General features: G+C 51.0%; 1 protein-coding gene and 1 long non-coding RNA gene across 2 annotated transcripts in view; one reads left to right on the top strand and one right to left on the bottom strand.

The window, feature by feature from the left end:
- Positions 1 to 9064: 9064 nt before the first annotated feature.
- The window catches only part of COL2A1 (collagen type II alpha 1 chain), a 31238-nt gene continuing 22311 nt past the window's right edge, over positions 9065 to 17991 (bottom strand). The window contains exons 36-54 of the mRNA XM_019419167.2: positions 17799 to 17852; positions 17366 to 17419; positions 16963 to 17016; positions 16558 to 16665; positions 15905 to 15958; positions 15357 to 15410; positions 14457 to 14618; positions 14160 to 14267; positions 13812 to 13919; positions 13439 to 13492; positions 13157 to 13264; positions 12915 to 12968; positions 12650 to 12757; positions 12318 to 12371; positions 11803 to 11910; positions 11168 to 11456; positions 10551 to 10738; positions 10112 to 10354; positions 9065 to 9652 (exon numbers count right to left, since the gene is read on the bottom strand). Coding sequence (XP_019274712.1) covers positions 9506 to 9652; positions 10112 to 10354; positions 10551 to 10738; positions 11168 to 11456; positions 11803 to 11910; positions 12318 to 12371; positions 12650 to 12757; positions 12915 to 12968; positions 13157 to 13264; positions 13439 to 13492; positions 13812 to 13919; positions 14160 to 14267; positions 14457 to 14618; positions 15357 to 15410; positions 15905 to 15958; positions 16558 to 16665; positions 16963 to 17016; positions 17366 to 17419; positions 17799 to 17852 — 2109 coding nt within the window. The 3' untranslated portion in view covers positions 9065 to 9505. The remainder of the gene's footprint in view (positions 9653 to 10111; positions 10355 to 10550; positions 10739 to 11167; positions 11457 to 11802; positions 11911 to 12317; positions 12372 to 12649; positions 12758 to 12914; positions 12969 to 13156; positions 13265 to 13438; positions 13493 to 13811; positions 13920 to 14159; positions 14268 to 14456; positions 14619 to 15356; positions 15411 to 15904; positions 15959 to 16557; positions 16666 to 16962; positions 17017 to 17365; positions 17420 to 17798; positions 17853 to 17991) is intronic.
- LOC128774933 (uncharacterized) lies at positions 11964 to 13633 on the top strand. Its single transcript, XR_008419469.1, has 2 exons — positions 11964 to 12401; positions 13132 to 13633. It is a non-coding gene; the product is annotated as an uncharacterized LOC128774933 (long non-coding RNA).

Here is a 17991-nt window from a genome sequence, read left to right as displayed (position 1 = left end):
GTGTTAACAGTGGTGAGAGTGGACATCTCTGTGTGTTCTCAATCTCGGGGAAGCTCTCAGTTTTTCCCCATTGAGGATAATATTAGCTGTGGACTTTTCATATATGGCTTTTATGATGTTTAAATATGTTCCTTCTATCCCGACTTTCTTGAGGGTTTTTATTAAGAAAGAATGCTGTATTTTGTCAAATGCTTTTTTTGCATCTATTGACAGGGTCATATGGTTCTTATCCTTTCTTTTGTTAATGTAATGTATCACATTGATTGATTTGTGGGTACTGAACCAGCCCTGCAGCCCAGGCATGAATCCCACTTGAACATGGTGAATACTTCTTTTTATATGCTGTTGAATTCAATTTGCTAGTATCTTGTTGAGAATTTTTGCATCCATGTTCATCAGGGATATTGGCCTCTAGTGCCTCCTTTTTTGCAGGGTGTCTGTCTGGTTTGGGAATCAAGGTAATGCTGGCTTCATAGAATGAGTCTGGAAGTTTTCCTTCTGTTTCTGTTTTTTGGAACAGCTTGAGGATAGGTTTAACTCTGCTTTAAATGTCTGGTAGAATTCCCCTGGGAAGCCATCTGGCCCAGGACTCTTATTTGTTGGGAGATTTTTAATAACTGATTCAATTTCTTCATGGGTCTGTTCAAATTTTCTATTTCTTCCCATTTGAGTTTTGGTAATGTATGGGTGTCTAGGAATTTGTCCATTTCTTCCAGGTTGTCTAGTTTGTTGGCATATAATTTTTCATAGTATTCTCTGATAACTGCTTGTATTTCTGAGGGATTGGTTGTGATAAATCCATTTTCATTTGTGATTTTATCTATTTGGGTCCTCTCTCTTTTTGAGAAGTCTGGCTGGGGTTATCGATTTTGTTTATTTCTTCAAAAAACCAACTCTTAGTTTCTTTGATCTGCTGTACTGTTTTTTTTTTTTTGGATTCTGTATTGCTTATTTCTGCTCTGATCTTTATTATTTCTCTTCTTCTGCTGGATTTGGGGTTTCTTTGTTGTTCTGTTTCTAGTTCCTTTAGGTGTGCTGTCAGATTTTGTATTTGGGATTTTTCTTGTTTCTTGAGATAGGCCTGGACTGCAATGTATTTTCCTCTCAGGACTACCGTTGCTGCATCCCAAAGGGTTTGGACTGTTGTGTTTTCATTTTCATTTGTTTCCATATATTTTTAAATTTCTTCTTTAATTGCCTGGTTGACCCATTCATTCTTCAGTAGGATGTTTTTTAACTTCCATGCATTTGGAGGTTTTCCAAACTTTTTCCTGTGGTTGATTTCAAGTTTCATAGCATTGTGATCTGAAAGTGTGTATGGTATAATCTCAATTCTTTTATATTTATGGAGGGTTGTTTTGTGACCCAGTATGTGATCTGTCTTGGAGAATGTTCCGTGTGCACTTGAGAAGAATGTGTTTTCTGCTTTAGGGTGAGAAGTTCTGAATATATCTGTCAGGTCCATCTGGCCCAGTGTATCATTCAGGGCCATTGTTTCTTTATTGAATTTCTTTCTGGATGATCTGTCCATTGTTGTAAGTGGAGTATTAAAGTCCCCTGCAATTACCACATTCTTTCCAATAAGATTGCTTATATTTGTGATTAATTGGTTTATATATTTGGGGGCCTCTGAATTTGGTGCATAAACATTTATAATTAGCTCTTCTTGATGGATAGACCTCATAATTATGATATAATGTCCTTCTTCGTCTCTTGTTACAGCTTTTAGTTTAAAATCTAGTTTGTCTGATATAAATATGGCTACTCCAGTTTTCTTTTGAGTTCCAGTAGCATGATAGATGGTTCTCCATCCCCTCACTTTCAATCTGAAGGTGTCCTCAGGTCTAAAATGGGTCTCTTGTAGACAGCAAATAGATGGGTATTGTGTTTTTATCCATTCTGATACCCTGTGTCTTTTGATTGGAGCATTTAGTCCATTTACATTCAGTGTTGTTATTGAAAGATGTAGATTTAGAGTCATTGTGTTATCTGTAGGTTTCACGCTTGTAGTCATGTCTCTGGTCCTTTGTGATCTTTGTAGCATTCCACTCACAGAGTCCCCCTTAGGATCTCTTGTAGGGCTGGTTTAGTGGTGATGAATTCCTTCAGTTTTTGTTTGTCTGAGAAAACCTTTATCTCTCCTTCTATTCTGAATGACAGGCTTGCTGGATAAAGGATTCTTGGCTGCATATTTTTCCTATTCAGAACATTGAAAATTTCCTGCGACTCCTTTCTGGCCTGCCACGTTTCAGTAGATAGGTCTGCTACTACCCTTATGTGTCTACCCTTGTAGGTTAAGGCCCATTTATCCCTAGCTGCTTTCAGAATTCTCTCTTTATCTTTGTATTTTGCCAGTTTCACTATGATACGACATCAGAAGATTGATTCAAGTTATGTCTGAAGGGAGTTCTCTGTGCCTCCTGGATTTCAGTGTCTGTGTACTTCCCCAAATCGGGGAAGTTCTCAGCTATGATTTGTTCAAGTACACCTTCACCCCTGTCTCTCCTCCTCCTCCTCCTCCTCCTCCTCCTCTTCCTCTTCTTCTTCCTCCCTCCTCCCTCCTCCCTCCTCCCTCCTCCCTCCTCCCTCCTCCCTCCTCCCTCTGGAACTCCTATGATATAGATATTATTCCGTTTCATTGAATCACTTAGTTATCTAATTCTCCCATCATGGTCCAAAATATTTTTCTCTTTTTCTCAGCTTCATCTTTTTCCATAATTATCTTCTATTTCATTTAATCTCCTCTATGCCTCTTCAGTCCTCACTGTTACCACCTCTAGTTTATTTTGCACCTCATTTACAGCATTTTTTAATTCATCGTGATTATTTTTTAGTTCCTTGATCTCTGCAGCAATAGATTCTCTGCTTTTATTGAAGCCCAGCGATTAATCTTATGACTATTACTCTAAATTCTTGTTCAGTTACATTGTTTATATCTGTTTTGATCAGTTCTTTAGCTGTCATGTCTTCCTGGAGTTTCTTTTGAGGAGAATTCTTCCATTTCATAATTTTGGCTCATTTTCTGTCCCTTATGTGTTTTAAAAGCTTGTTATATGTCCTGTACCTGCGAGCACTACTATGTTAAAGAGGGTCATACACTGTCCAGGGCCTGGCCCTTCAGGAGGGAGGTGTTTTTTGGAGAGTATTACTTGCTCTCTCTTGTTGTGAGTTTGGTTACTTTATCTCCCTACTCATAGTGATATTTTGGACCCTCCACCAAGTGTGCTTTGATTTGTTCCTTGAAGTAGCCCTCGAAAGGAAAACAAACAAAAAACAAAAAATACCAGCTACAAGTAAACAACAGGGTGGAGGTGGTGCTGATGGAAGAGACCTTATCCCATACTAGGAGAGAAATGACAGGGGTGGGGCGGGGGGGGGGGGGGTTGAAGAAAAGAAAATTGACCAGAGAAATTAAATGGCTTAATCCAGAGAGAGAGAGAGAAAGGAAAATAAGGAGGTATAGAACATATATAAAGAGAATAAATATGTCTGTTTAAACAAACCAACAACCAGAGTATCCAGACTAGAGGCATGAGATGAGAAAAGGAAGAATGAATATATATGTGTGTGTATGTATGCATGTATATGTATATATATGTGTGTGTGTATATATATGTATACATATATACATATGTGTGTATATGTATACACACATATACATATGTGTGTGTATGTGTATGTATGTGTGTATATATATATGTATATGTATACACACACACACACACACAAAGAATTGTCCAAGAATTAAATCAGGCAACGCAGCAGCGCTGGTCTGGAGGAGGCCTGTCTGGTTCGTCAGCATCAATCCCACTCATGTAGATGTGCAGTTACCAGGCACGGAGGGGTGTGGTTTGGTGTAGGCGGCTCCCACCTCCACTGTGAGCCCTGCTGTCCTTTCCTGAAACCCCACCTTGTTGGTGATGGGGAGAAAAATGGCAACATGCCAGTCTCTCCTCCATGGACCAGGTGTCCCAAACCACTCTGTTCGAGCCATCCTCACTGTGCCGTGGGCACGAATGAGGCGGTTTGTCCTGCTCCGACAACTCCCTTGCCTCCCTGGCGCTCAGCTGGGACTTAAACCCCGATGTCTTTAAGGTTCCCACTCCATACACCCTGGTTTCAGGGAAGTGCCGCTCTGGCTGACAGGCGCAAGCAGTCTTGTCCTTTCAACGGTCATATACCTTCTTCCCACAGCACTCCAATGAGGGGGTTGCTTTCTCCCACTTCAGACTGTGCCTCTGAACTAGTAACCGTGCTGGGGCTGGCTCCCTTCCTCCCCAGGTGCTCGATCCGGGCAGCTGGCCTCAGTCCGGAGAAAGCCCCACAGTTAGAGATTGGATCTTGCTCCATCCTCGTCCGTGTTTTTTCTTTTGTCCAGATACAGTCCTGCGGTTCCCCAGCCTCTCTTTCTCTTCCCTTTGTCCCTCCGCAGAAGGGGGTCCCCCCCTCCATTCCTCTGCCGCCTGTTTTCTCTCTCCCAGTTCGCAATCACACAACTATGGCCCTTCAGGTTGTCCCGGTGGGTCCCTGGAGGCGTCTCTGTCACTTTGCCACCTGGACTTTTGGAGTTCAAGGTCCCTTGGCCGTTTCAACACTGCTGTGTTTGAGAGATGAGGGAACTTAGGATCCCCCTACTTCACCATGTGGGCCTCTCCTCCCCGTAGAGGATTTTTTTCATGACGGATGTTGTACTTTCAAATGCTTTTTCTGCGTCAGCTTAAAAGATTATATGGGTTTATCCTTTCTCTTATTGTTGTATCACATTGATTGATTTGTGAATATTGAACCACCCTTGCATCCTTGCATCCTGAGAATAAATCCCACTTGATAGTGGCATATGATTTTTTTAATGTATTGTTGGATTTAGTTTGCTAATATTTTGTCAAGGATTTTTGCATTTATATTCATGAGAGATCTTGGCCTATAACTAACTAACTAACTCTCTCTCTCTCTCTCTCTCTCTCTCTCTTTTTGCAGTGTCTTTAGCTGGTTTTGGTATCATGGTAGCCTTATAGAATGAATTTGGAATATTTCCTTCCTATTCTAGTTTCTAGAATAGTTTGAGAAGAATATTAAATATTTTTTAAGTTTTTTTTGTTTCTTGTTTTTTTTTGTTTTGTTTTTGTTTGTTTGTTTGTTTTTGTAGAATTCACCTGTGAAGTCATCTGATCCTGGACTTTTGTTTGTTAGGAGTATTTTTTGATTACTGATTCAGTTCATTGCTGGTAATTAGCGTATTCAAGTTTTTTTATTTCTTTCTGCTTCAGTTTTGGTAGGTTATATGTATCTAGGAATTTATCCATTTCTTCTACATTGTCCAATTTTTTGGCATATAGGTTTTCATAATATTCTGTTACAATTGTTTGTATTTCTGTGGTGTTGATCATTATTTCTCCCCTTTCATTAGTGATTTTGTTTAATTAAGTGTTCCCCTCCCTCTCTTTTTGATGAGTCTAGCTGGAGGTTTATCAGTTGTTTTGATCTTTTCAAAGAATGAGTTCCTGGATTTATTGATCTGTTCCTTTTTTTTTAGTTTTGATATCATTTATTTCTGTTCTAATATTTATTATTTCCTTCCTTTTGCTGTTTTGGGTTTTGTTGTTCTTTTTCCAGGTCCTTTATTTTTTTTAAGTTTGTTTATTTATTTTGAGAGAGAAAGAATGCACATGCATGGGGGAGGGTCTGAGAGGGAGAGAGGGAATCCCAAGCAGGCTCTGTCTGGTCAGCACAGGGCCTGACACAGGTCTCGATCCTACAAACTGCGAGATCATGACCTGAGCTGAAATCAAGAATTGGACACTTAACTGGCTAAGCCACCCAGGTACGCCTCTAGCTCCTTTAAGATGCAAAGCTAGGTTGTTTATTTGAGATTTTTCTTCTTGAGGTAGCTCTGTATTGCTATAAACTTCCCTCTGGAGTAGCTTTTGCTACATTCCAACGATTTTGGACCATTGTGTTTTGATTGTCTCCATGTATTTAAATTAAATTGCTTTAAATTATCTATTAGTTACCTCCATTTAGTTTAGCTGTCTTGCTGTGATTCTGTCCTGTTCTTTCATTTGGGACATATTCCTCTGTCCCCTCATTTTGTCTGCCTTTCTGTTTCCATGTGTTAGGAAAGTCAGCTATGCCTCCTGCTCTTGAAAATAGTGGCCGTATGAAGAAGAGATCCTGTAGTGCCCTGCAGCATAATGTCCTCTGTCCACCAGAACCTGGGGCTGCAGGGTGTCCCCTGTGTGTCTTGCATGAGCCCTACTATGGTGGCTGAGCCACTTTTGCCTTCAGTCCAGTCATCTGCAATGGCTTTCTTTGCCTGCTATGGGCAGGGTTTGGTCCCTGTGTTGTTAGTGGGCCAGTCCGGGGTCACCTTGGGCCTGAGTTGAGTCAGACCAGACATTTGCCAGAGATGCAATAGCACCAAAAGGCAGGGTGCTTTCCTTGTGTTGTCTCCTGAGGAGCTTTTGTTGGTGGGTGGGGTCTGCAATCACATCAGCTGTCTGCCTCCAGCGCACTGTTGGGGCTGCAGTAGGACTGGTGTGCATAGTTTTCTTCCCCTCTCCCTAGGGTGAGAGTCACTTTGGAGTGGCACTTGCCCCTTTTGGGGCTATTTGCATACTGCCAGGCTTGTGGCACCACTTTGGATAGGCTTCAGCCAAGGGCATATTGGAGGGGACAGGTCCACAGGAGAGCATGGGGGCAGGGCTCATGGCCAGTGAGTTTTGCACCCATCCACTATGGGAAGGGAAGTACCTGCCCAAAACTCTGGCCAAGGCTAGCCACAGGAGAACGCCAGGGTGGGCACTTTGTAAGCAAGCTAGGTGGAGAGCGTTGATGTCATACTGGTTCCCGACGCAGGTGTCCTTGTTTCTGGGCTGGGATGCAGGGGGCAGAAATGCTGCCTGCCAGCTCCTTTGTTCCTGGAAAAGTCTCCCAAAGATTCCTGTTCCTCCAGCACAGCTCTGAGATTAGCAAACAAATCTCTGTCCATATACCCCAGGCGCTTTCAAACTACTGCTTCTGTGCTGTATCTCTGTAGGACTGTTGGTTGTGCCATCTCTTTACTGGTGGGGACTTTTTCCCCTCTTGCCATGCCAGTTCTCCCAGAGCTGAGCCTGATGATTTTTTAAATTCCACATATAAGCCCCTGCTGATTGTAAGAACTACAATGTTATGTCCCTGCAGTTTTCAAAGCCAAATATTATGCCTGGGATTTCTGGTGTGAGGGTCTGTTTCCCTCTCCCCTCTTCATGCCTCTGGTGTCCCTTCCTCCCTTGGACAGTCCTGTAGGTCCTTTAGCTCTAGACCACATCTTGGCCCTTCCTACCCTCTCTGATGCGGCCTCTTCTCTACATTTAGTTGTGGAGAGTCTGTTCTGCTAGCATTCGGGTCATTTTCTGGGTTATTTACAGTGATGTGGGTTTCTAGATGTATCTGTGGGATGGGGTGAGCTTAGGGTCCTCCTACTCTGCAGTCTTCCCCAGAAGTAATTATAAATAAGATTCTTCATCACCTCGATAGCAGTCTTAAGATTCTCTCTGTGTTCCTTCACTTGGCTGGAAGGGGAACCAATTTCAGAAATTGTTGTGATTTACCTAGGATCCAGGTGACTTGAGGAAGTCTGAGCTCTTATTTCTAGGTTTTACTAGGTACCCAGGAAGTGGATGGGCTTTGAGGGATCACCTTGATACCCTGGTGCAAATGGGACTTCTCTTACAAAGGTCCAAGCTGATGGTCACAATCTACTGAGCTGCTTCAGTAAGAACTAGGAGCTGTGACACCACTGTGGGACGTGAGGTGGGATAGGAAGCAGTGTGAGCTTGGTGAGTGTGGCTGTGGGGTAGAGCCACACTCTGCGACTCCATTCCACCTTTGTCCACCTTCAAAAGCATCCATATACCCCACTGCTCTCCCCTTGCCCACCTTAGCTCTCTTAGTAGATGGAAGGGCTGTTTTAAATTATGAGATAGCTATTCTAATTAGGTATTTTTAAGTATGTTTTCATTTTACTCCTTTAGTTTGTCATGAACTAGCCCTGATAAGATACCCTTTATTCAACAAAGTTTACACTGTAAGTTGGATATTAGTAATACAAACAGGTAGTCCAACAGAAATGCCCTATGTATCTTTTTTTTTTTTTTTTCTGTTTCTTTAATAGAAAAGCTGTCTACCTTCCTCTGGAGGAAGGGACAGGCAGGGATGGGAGAATGGGACCGAGAGAGGGACAGTTCCTCTGGTTTATCAGTAGTGGTGGGTAGCTTTTGAAATTTATGTTGCCAGATACTATTGTCATTGATTTTGATTGGTTTCGTGTCTCCTGTCCACCTCACACATCACCGCCACTGTGCCCCCCTCTAGTAGAGAAGGTGACAGTTTCCTCACTGTGCCACCCTGAGTCACTGGAAAGCAAGGGACCCCTGATGGCAGGGAGAAATGGGAGGCCATCCATTCAGAAGCCTGGTGTTGGGAGGAAGTCCATGGAAGCTCTAAGTGTAGGCCTGGCAAGCAGAGAGGAGGGGCCAGAGGAGGGCGCAGGAAAACAGAATAAGGGGTAGGGGTGAGTGTGTAACACTCCCACCTCTCCTTGACCTAAAAGTCTTAAAGAAAGATGCAGATAAATAGATCGCCAGGGTTGGCTGATGGTGTGTACTCGTCACGGGCCTCTGTGGACTTGCTCCCGTGCCTCTTCCCCACCCTCCCTTGGGAGCATCTCTGATCTCCCTCATCCAGCAAGGTGTGGCCCACACACTGTCCCATCCCCTCTGTCCATCCCCACGCCCTAGAGTTGTGTTTTGTGTTTACTCAAGAACAAGGCCGTTCCTGTTTTCTGCCTCCCTTCTCAAGTCTTGCCCTCCGGTCCCAGTTTACTCTTGGATTCCACGCAGTGCAGAGGTTACAAAAAGAGGCAAATGCGTGTTTGTGTGAGGTCACTAAACCAGGCAGTGTGACTCTAGAGTCTTCCCTCCTGGTTGAAAAGTCAATAGAAGAAGGCCTTCAGGACTGCCATTTGGTCATGCCTACAGTATCAAAGACTAAAGGAAAAATGAACAAAGCACAAGTCGGTATGTACTTTCCAATAATTTTTTTGTTTTTAATATCAATTGATGTTTTAAAAAATACAGAGGTGTTTGACACAGAATAGCACCATTGTGTAGGACACACACAGTTCCTGCGCCCGGCACCTGAAGGGGGCTCTTCTTGCCTGGGCTGGGGACAGTCACTCAGGGGGCGTTTGACTCACACCAGTTAGTTTCCTGCCTCTGCCTCGACCCAAAGGTCTTACAGGAAGACAATAAATAAATAGAACACCGAGATTTTATTTTGCAGTCTGCCCAGTTCAGGTCTCTCAGAAAGAGAGAGGAGAAAAGTCCACACTGTTGAGCGGGTGGGATGAATGGACATCAGGTCAGGTCAGCCATTCAGTGCAGAGCCCTAGAGTGACTGGGACTGGAAAATACTTGGGTCCTCTGGGTTGGCAATGGATTGTGTTGTTTGTGGGTTCGGGTTTTTACAAGAAGCAGACAGGCCCTATGTCCACACCAAATTCCTGCTCAGGCCCTCCTATGTCCATGGGTGCAATGTCAATGATGGGGAGACGCGAGGTCTTCTGTGACCGGTACTCGATCATAGTCTTGCCCCACTTACCGGTGTGTTTCTAGGGGAGAAAGAGAGGAGACACTGTCCAATGCCAGCTGCCCAGGACCCCAAAAAGGAGCATCACAGAACACAAAGTGTAAAACACGCTCAGGGCTCCCCCGACCTCTCCTTGGCTTGCTGAAGCCCTCTCCACCCCAGCTTCTGTCCTTACCAGCAAGTCCCCCTCCACCCGCTCCCTCCCCCACAGTGAGCGTCTCTTCACTCCATCCCCAAGGCAGACTCACACACACGCCATGTGAATACTCCTACGAGAGTAACTGGACGTGCCAGGTAGGACTTCTTTCCCCTGAGCCCAGGGAGTGAAGAAGATACAACAATGGCACCTTTCCCTCCCCTGGCACTCTGCACGCCTTCTCTACATAACCCCTCACGCTCACCTCTTGAGGATCCTATCACCTTAGGCCTATGACACCTGCTGTGGACCAACCCTCTGCCTGCTCCAGCCAGCCCAACTCACCGTGCAGCCATCCTTCAGGACAGTATATGTGAACCTGCTGTTGCCCTCAGCCCGGATCTCCACATCATTGGAGCCCTGGATGAGCAGGGCCTTCTTGAGGTTGCCAGCCGCTTCATCCAGGTAGGCAATGCTGTTCTTGCAGTGGTAGGTGATATTCTGGGAGCCCTCGGTGGACAGCAGGCGTAGGAAGGTCATCTGGACGTTGGCAGTGTTGGGAGCCAGGTTGTCATCTCCATAGCTGAACTGTCAGGGCAGAGAGCGATGGCGTGAGGCCCAGAGGCAGTGTCCAGTGGGATCGTGGTTAAGAATACTCTTCCTCCTCTTTCCCTCTTCCGAAGCCTCCAAGAAAAGTGGTGGGCGAGGTGCCACCAACTTCAAGGGAGAAAGAAGAGAAGGGTTCTGAGGAGCCGTCTGGGGCCCAGAGCAGCCAGCTACTCACGTGGAAGCCACCGTTGATGGTTTCTCCGAACCAGATGTGCTTCTTGTCCTTGCTCTTGCTGCTCCACCAGTTCTTCTTGGGAACACTCGCCGGGTTGGGGTAGACGCAGGTCTCGCCAGTCTCCATGTTGCAGAAAACCTTCATGGCGTCCAAGGTGCAGCCCTGGTTGGGGTCAATCCAGTAGTCTCCTGCAGGGGGAGGAGGCAGTACCCCATTGGGGCTCAGACAGGCACACACATACTCCCGAGAGGGCCAGGCCTGCCTGGGAGAGACGGAAAGGCTTCCCAGGACACAAGGGGGAGAGGCACAGGCTGTGAGGGCCACGTGTGGCCAAAGGGAGGGGAGGTGCAGGGATCTGGGAGCAAGGAGACCTGGACGGGAAAGTCTGATGCTAAACAGGGGCGCAAGCAACAGGGCAGGAGCAGCGCCTGCCTGGTGGATGGAACTCTACCCTCAAGTCACGTCTGCCAAGTAGCCATGGCAGGACGGGAGCCAGGGCTGAGGTATCTCTGCTGTGAAATGGAGGAGCAACCATCCACCAGAACCTTCCAGGCCTGGCCTGTGCTACGAGCGGTCTCCTCCCTCATTCTGATGGGGGCCATGCCCTGCACCCTCACCGCTCTTCCATTCAGGGTGGCAGAGTTTCAGGTCCCGGCAGGTGCGAGCGGGGTTCTTGCGGGAGCCCTCGGGGCTGCGGATGCTCTCAATCTGGTTGTTGAGGGACTTGAGCGTGGCATCCACCTCGGCGTCGTGCTGTCTCAGGTTGCCAGCTGCCTGGTCAGCCCGCATGTACTGCAGGGGGTCGGGGCCCTTCTCTCTCTGGCCTAGGCCAGCAAAGGCAGACATGTCGATGCCAGGGCCAGGGGGACCTGGAGGGCCAGGGGGTCCGGGGTTTCCAGGAGGACCCTGTAGCAGGAAACGGAAATCAGCCAGGAATTGTGGGGATGTGCCCCTCCTGCATACATCCCCACTTGCTAGAATATACTAGTGTCTTCTTCCAGACACTGGGTGGGGGAGGGGTGCAGCAGCCCAGGACCAAGAAAAATCACAGCATTTCCCTACTTCTTCATCAGCCCCTCTCTCCTGTTTCCCAGCACCAAGCAGGACCCTCTGAACCTCCAGGGAAGACACAGGATGCCATCTTCACTAGCTGCAGGCGGATGCCCTGAAAGAGGCCCTTGGCACCAGAGAGCCCAAGCCGCCCAGATGCTGGGGACAGGCCAGACAGCGGGGAAGGAGTCAGGACACTTACAGCCGGGCCAGTTTCGCCCGAACGTCCGCGGGGACCAGGAGGTCCAATGGGGCCAGGGATTCCATTAGCACCATCTTTGCCAGAGGGACCGACGGGACCAGGAGGACCCTGCAGGCCAGGAGAGAGGAGCCGTCAGCAAAGGCAGGGGTGTGGCAGGGGGGGAAAGGGGGGCTGGTCGGGTGGCTGTCCTGATGGGAAGCCCTGCAGCTTCACATTTCTCGGAGGGCCCAGACTTGTCTCCACTGGGCCAGGGACCAGCAGGATGGCTTCACGGCTCTTCTGCCATCCTGAGCTCCTCTTTGTCGAATCCTATTCCCAGTGGGCCCAGCTGACAGCCAAGAGCTGTTCTCATGTTCATCCAGCCTGTGATCTCAGGGGGTTTCTGGCCACAGTCACCCTGAGCCCGTCGTCCTTCCACCTCCGAGCGAGGCCCCCTGAGCCCCAGGCTTCCCTCCCCATCAGAGCACCCACACCTGGCCCCACCCCCGAGGAAGGACTCACTGCATCTCACTTACTCTAGGGCCAGAAGGACCAGCAGGACCAGAAGCACCTTGGTCTCCAGAAGGACCCTGTGCAGAAGGAAGAAGCAAAAGTCAGAGGTCAGCACAGACAGGGCCCCATCTTCCAGGATGGGAAGCCTTCTTAAATATGCATACGATACATGTCCCCCCTCCCCCGTCCTTTCCATTTGCTCCTCCCTCCAACCCCAAGGAAGTCTTGGAAATTTTTCTTTTGGTCCTGGATATTTCTTAGGATGATCCCAAGCTGGGTTAGCTGCATGGGACACTCAGGTGAGCTCTGAGCAGTGGGAGGCACCTGGGAGACGTGCACAGACAGCAATACTCACAGGAGGGCCGGGCAGACCCTGCAGACCAGTGAAGCCACGGTGTCCCTTCAGTCCCCTCTCGCCAGCCTCTCCAGCTTCTCCTTTGTCACCTCGGGGACCTTGAGGACCCTGGGAATGAGACAGACACAGGTTGGGTCAGGTTGACCGGGGTAGAGGCCTCTTGCTGGCCTCACCTGAGCCAAGGAGTCCCAGGATCCACACAGTCCCCACTGACCTCCAAGCCTACCCCAGTTAGGAACCCAACAGAGGGCACTCAGATACTCACTGGGATTCCCCGGGCTCCTGCTGGTCCTGCAGGGCCCATGGGGCCTTGTGCGCCCTGTGAGGGAGAGAGTGGGAACTCTGTCAGCAAAACCCTCCTCTGCCTATGGCCCGGACTGGGCCCCAAGACTCCTTGGACCCAGGGATGCATCCAGGGCCTGGGAGTCAGGCACGTAGTGGACGAGCTCCCAGCTCACTTGGCCACCCTTCTCCGCTTCCAGCTTTTACTGAATTAAGGATACTCACAGCTTCTCCTCGGTCTCCCTGCTTTCCAGTTGGGCCAGCGGGGCCAGGAGAGCCAGGGGGCCCAGGGGCTCCAGGAGCACCCACGGGACCAGTCTCACCACGATCACCCTGTCAGGAGAGAGGTCTCAGGCTTAGAGAAGAATGTTCCAGAAAATCCATGGAGAAAAGGCCCTTGCAAACTGAGACAAGACTCTGACTCCAGCCTACCACCTGGGGCTGACCTGGTAGGCCCAACAGAATATTCTCCTGTCCCACTGCTCATAGAGACACCGAGATATTCACCTTGACTCCAGCCGCACCATCTCTGCCAGGGGGGCCATCAGCACCAGGGCTTCCCTGGACAAGAGGAAACAAGATGCCATTAGAGCTGCCCCTGCCAGACTCCCGTTCTGTTCCTCCCTTCTCCCGTCGGGAGCCCCAGGCTTGTTCCCTTCCATCCTGCTAAAGCTTTGGAAGCTCAACAAGCTTCCTTCTGCCCACGTACCAGTTCTTAGTCTCTGTGTCCCTCTCTCTCTCTCATCACGACCTTCCATCGCAGCTGGGCACTTGGGCCCATCCCATCATCCCCTCCTCCAGGGCACCAGGACTGGGCCTAGCTGGCCCGGCACGCCTCTCCCTGGGAAGGGCCACACACACAGTGTGTCCCATTGCTCACCTCTCGTCCAGGTTCGCCAGAAGGACCAGTCAGGCCAGGAGGACCCACGGGGCCGGGGGGACCTCGGTCGCCAGATGCTCCGGGAGCTCCCTGCTTGCCAGGCTCACCCTGGAGGGACAGCGACAAAGAGGATGAGTGTGCACTCTAAGAATCCCGTCCTGAGACATACTGAGCCCTTCCAAAGAAAGGGCTGACAGAGAGACGGTGCTGAGGGTGCAGAGTAGGGGGAAATCTCAGGGGGTGGTATTGCTTCTGCAGAGACCAGGCCACCAAGAGCACTGAGTGAAGAACACCAGCCGGAGCCAGGCTGGGCCCAGTTCACCAGAGGAAGGGGCATCCTTCACTCACCGATGGGCCAGGCAGGCCGGGGAATCCTCTCTCACCACGTTGCCCAGGAAGACCAACAATGCCCCTTTGACCAGCCAGACCTTGGGGACCTGGAGGACCATCGGGACCCTAGAGAGGGAAGGCGAGAGTGAGAATTTGAGCTCTGACAGGGAGTGGCCCAGCCATCCACACCCAGCCTGGCCGCCATTCACAGGTCCCAGCACTCTTCCCTGGCAGTGGCCCCTCCATGGTGTCCCCTCCTCCTCCATGCCCTGTGAGCTCAGAAGACTTCCTGGCCCAGGCCTGGGAAGGACTTACAGAGGGACCATCATCTCCAGGCTCTCCCTTCTCGCCAGGGGGCCCGGCAGGACCTTGGAGGCCAGGGTCGCCAGCACGGCCAGGGGGGCCGCTGTCTCCTCGAGCACCTTTAGGACCATCTTTTCCAGAAGGACCAGGGGGACCAGGGGGTCCAGGGTTGCCCTAGAAAAGCAAATGCAAGAAATGAGAACTCATCTCACCCTGCCCCATCCAGACTGCCAAAGCCACTGTGGCCCCAGGGATAGCAGTTCCCCTCTGTGGCTCCCTCCACAGAAAGGAAGCTTGACCCCCACCCCTGTCTGCTTCTTCCACCTTCCTTCCCAAGCGGGAGCTCTGAGCAGCCAGCCCTGGCTTGTCCAGCCCCACATTTGCTTTTTCTGATCTACTTGGACTTCTTCCTGCCTCCTTTCTTTTAGAAATCTCAATCCCACCATCCCTCAAGGAACAGTTCAAACGTGGCTCCTCGGACCCCTAAACCTCTGCACCCACTCCCCCTGCACTTGATTGGTGGTAAACTGGTGACTTTTCACCATCTCTCGTCCCTCCATGGCAGATTCCCTGTGGGCAAAATGTAGAACTTGTACAGGCCGGGAACACAGAATGCGCTCAAGAAATGTGTTGAGGCAATCGTGCCAGCCTGTCCTGCCCACTGAGCCAGGAATCTGAGGGTCCAAGCCCAAGCCAGCAGGGAAGGTTGCCCATGGCCACAGCCCTTGCTCGCAGCTGTTTACGAGAACAGGTCCCCATGATCAATTACTCCCAGGAGTGGGAAAAGGCACAAAGGGATGGAGGCCAGCTTGCACTCTTTGGAGCCCTGCTGGAACTGTGCCAGGCTCTTCAACCCCTGCTGTGCCCCCCATGCCAAGAGTAAGGTAAGAACCATCCAGGAGCATCACTTACATTGGAGCCTGGGGGTCCGACACGGCCAGCAGCTCCAGGGAATCCGGTGGCTCCCTATGGGATGAGAAGAAAGACTCTGAATCCCTCAGGCCCTCAGAAGCGTCAGGAATCATATTGGGGGACGGACAGGGGTGTCTCAGAGGCTGGTGTGGAAAAGGACAAGGAGAGCTAGAGAAGGAGAAAGGGCCCCATGGGGTCTGGCTATTGGATCAGGAAGCTGCAGCTTCTCTGCCTCCAGCTCCTGTAGGGGGTGGGGTGAGGAGGTGCATTCAGCTGGGACAGCCAGTGCTTTGGAAGCTGAGTAGGGGGCCTGCCCAGGACCACAGACCTCCCCAGATCACCGCACACCGGCAGAGAGGGGCGCCCGTTCTCCCACATGGCTGTGGGATGGGCTCAGGCTGGGGGCAGAAGCAAGGCTAAGAAAGAAGCGGGTGAGTAAATCCCAGAGCACCACCGTGGGAGCATCTGGCCAGGCCTTCTTCGTGACAGCAGCTGCCGCCCCCAAGGCGCCCTCCACCCCACCTGGTGGGAACGGGGACCTCACTCACCGGGGGACCTTGAGCACCTCGGGCTCCTTTAGGACCAGTCACACCAGTAGGACCCTGGGAAGGAAGGAGAGAGACAGTGAGGCCCGGTCACCCGGAGGAGAGCTGTGGGCTTCTGGGTATAGGGCCTGTCTGACCCCCAAGAGCCGACTCCCAAGGGGTTAGTTTTCCAAGATGTAGCTTTCTTGTCACTAAAATGCCAGCCTGGAGAAGGCATCACAGGTGGGCCTGCCACCCCCTCCAAGAGAGACTCGTGCTCTAGGAGACCTCGGGGGTGGCGGGGGGGGGGGGGGAGGCCTGGCAGGCATCTGCAGAGCTGGTTGGAGGTCTCCCCCTTCCCTCCCCAGGAGCCTGGCTGCATCGTCCCTGGTCATCTATCCTTAGCCTGCACTCTGTGTCATCTCCTGGCCCCCACACCCTAGACGACATAAGCCAGTTAACTCCTTTTGAACCTCTATCCCCAAGTACAGATTCCTCCCCACAGCTGCTCCCTTCTGGGGCTGGGGCAGCAGCAGCAGCAGCAGGCTCTAACATCTGCCAGGTAGAGGGGCTTCAGCTTGGGGTGACACCCAGGCCTCCTGTCCAGGCCCCTCATCCTGCACCCCAACATCCCTATCCCATGGGAACAGCTCCTGGGGGAGCTCACTGCTACCCACCTGAGGTCCAGGAGCTCCAGAGGGGCCCTGAGGACCCGGGGCACCAGCATCACCTTTCTGGCCAGCCTCTCCTTGCTCGCCCTTGGCACCTGGCTGGCCATCAGCACCCTGTCCCGAGGAGGAGGAAGCAGATGAGTTAAAGGCAAGCCAGATACTTACTCCACGTTCTTCCAAAAGGGCCAGAGCTCTGGGTGAGTGGGTGGGTCAGTAAATGAGCGAGTGAGCGAGCTGCTCTAAGATGGGACTGTGAGATCAGCGTGGAGGTTCAAGGAAAGACGGAAGAGGCCATTTCCCTCTTCTTTACATTCTGTCCCTCCCTCCCTCCCCCACAGGCTAGAAGGTGCCCTCAGGTGTAGAGCTGGCCTGAGCAGAGGGGTGGGCAGGAGGGTGGACAGGGACACTCACGGGAGGTCCTGCGAATCCAGCAGGCCCGGGGGGGCCGGTCTCTCCACGTTCACCCTGTGGGAGAGAGGGCCCAGGAGAGGTAAGGCCCTACGCCTACCTGCTTCTGTCCTCTCCTATAACCCAGGCCCTTGTGGCCCAGCCCTTGCATAGAAAGCCCAGAGACAGGACACGCAGACAGCCTCCAGGAAGCTCTGTCCTAAATACAAGGGACCCACTTCAGAAGACCTCTCTTGGTCAGAGGATCTGGCGACCTGAAGGCCCTCCACCTCGACCGCATCATGGAGATGAGGCCTTCTCTCTCCATTCTCATCTCTGCTTCCTCCCCCAGACCCAAAGGGCCAGGCTGAGAGGCAGGGCGGCTTCTCTTGCTCCCAGGGGCCTGGGCACAGGGGCAGATACTCACCGGGGCGCCACGAGCACCAGCAGTTCCTGCAGGACCAGGAGGTCCAACTTCTCCCTAGGGTGGGGAGGAGAGACGAGAGCCACAGGTAAGGGGTGGGGGTCAGAGTGGGGACCTTAAAGAGCAAAGTGCATCCAGGGAGCCCTGCAGCAGATGGCCTGTTTTCTCCTTGTAGCTTCGGTCCGAGAGGTACTTCCTGGGGCCTCTGCTGAATGCTGGTTTACCGGCCCCCTCCCTCCCTGCAACAGCTCCGCTGGACGGGGTGCACAGCCTCTGACTCTGCTTTTAAGAAGACTCCCACCCCTCACTCCTTGCAGCTACTAGTGGGCAGGAGGGTGCTAGCTGTTGAGTGAGGAGAAGAGACGGCAGTCTTTGGCAGGAGATGCGCAGGTGTGATAGGGGAGGGGAGCCATGAGCGAAGGGAGCTGTGACTTACCTTCTCACCATTGGCACCGGCAGGGCCAGGGGGGCCAATGGGACCAGTCAGGCCCTAGGGAGAAAGGAGACAAAGGTGAGGGAGGAAGAGTTGACCAGGGACTTGGAGCCCAGTAGGGAGTCTGGGGACCTCACACCCGTGGCCCCAGCCTTGTCAGGAGAGTCCCAAAGCTGCCCAGCCTGCACAACTGAGA

This window comes from Panthera pardus, unplaced genomic scaffold (assembly GCF_024362965.1).
Source record: "Panthera pardus isolate Hobbes unplaced genomic scaffold, ASM2436296v1 HiC_scaffold_6, whole genome shotgun sequence".
Taxonomy (NCBI): domain Eukaryota; kingdom Metazoa; phylum Chordata; class Mammalia; order Carnivora; family Felidae; genus Panthera; species Panthera pardus.
This window is presented reverse-complemented; position numbering and strand designations above follow the sequence as displayed.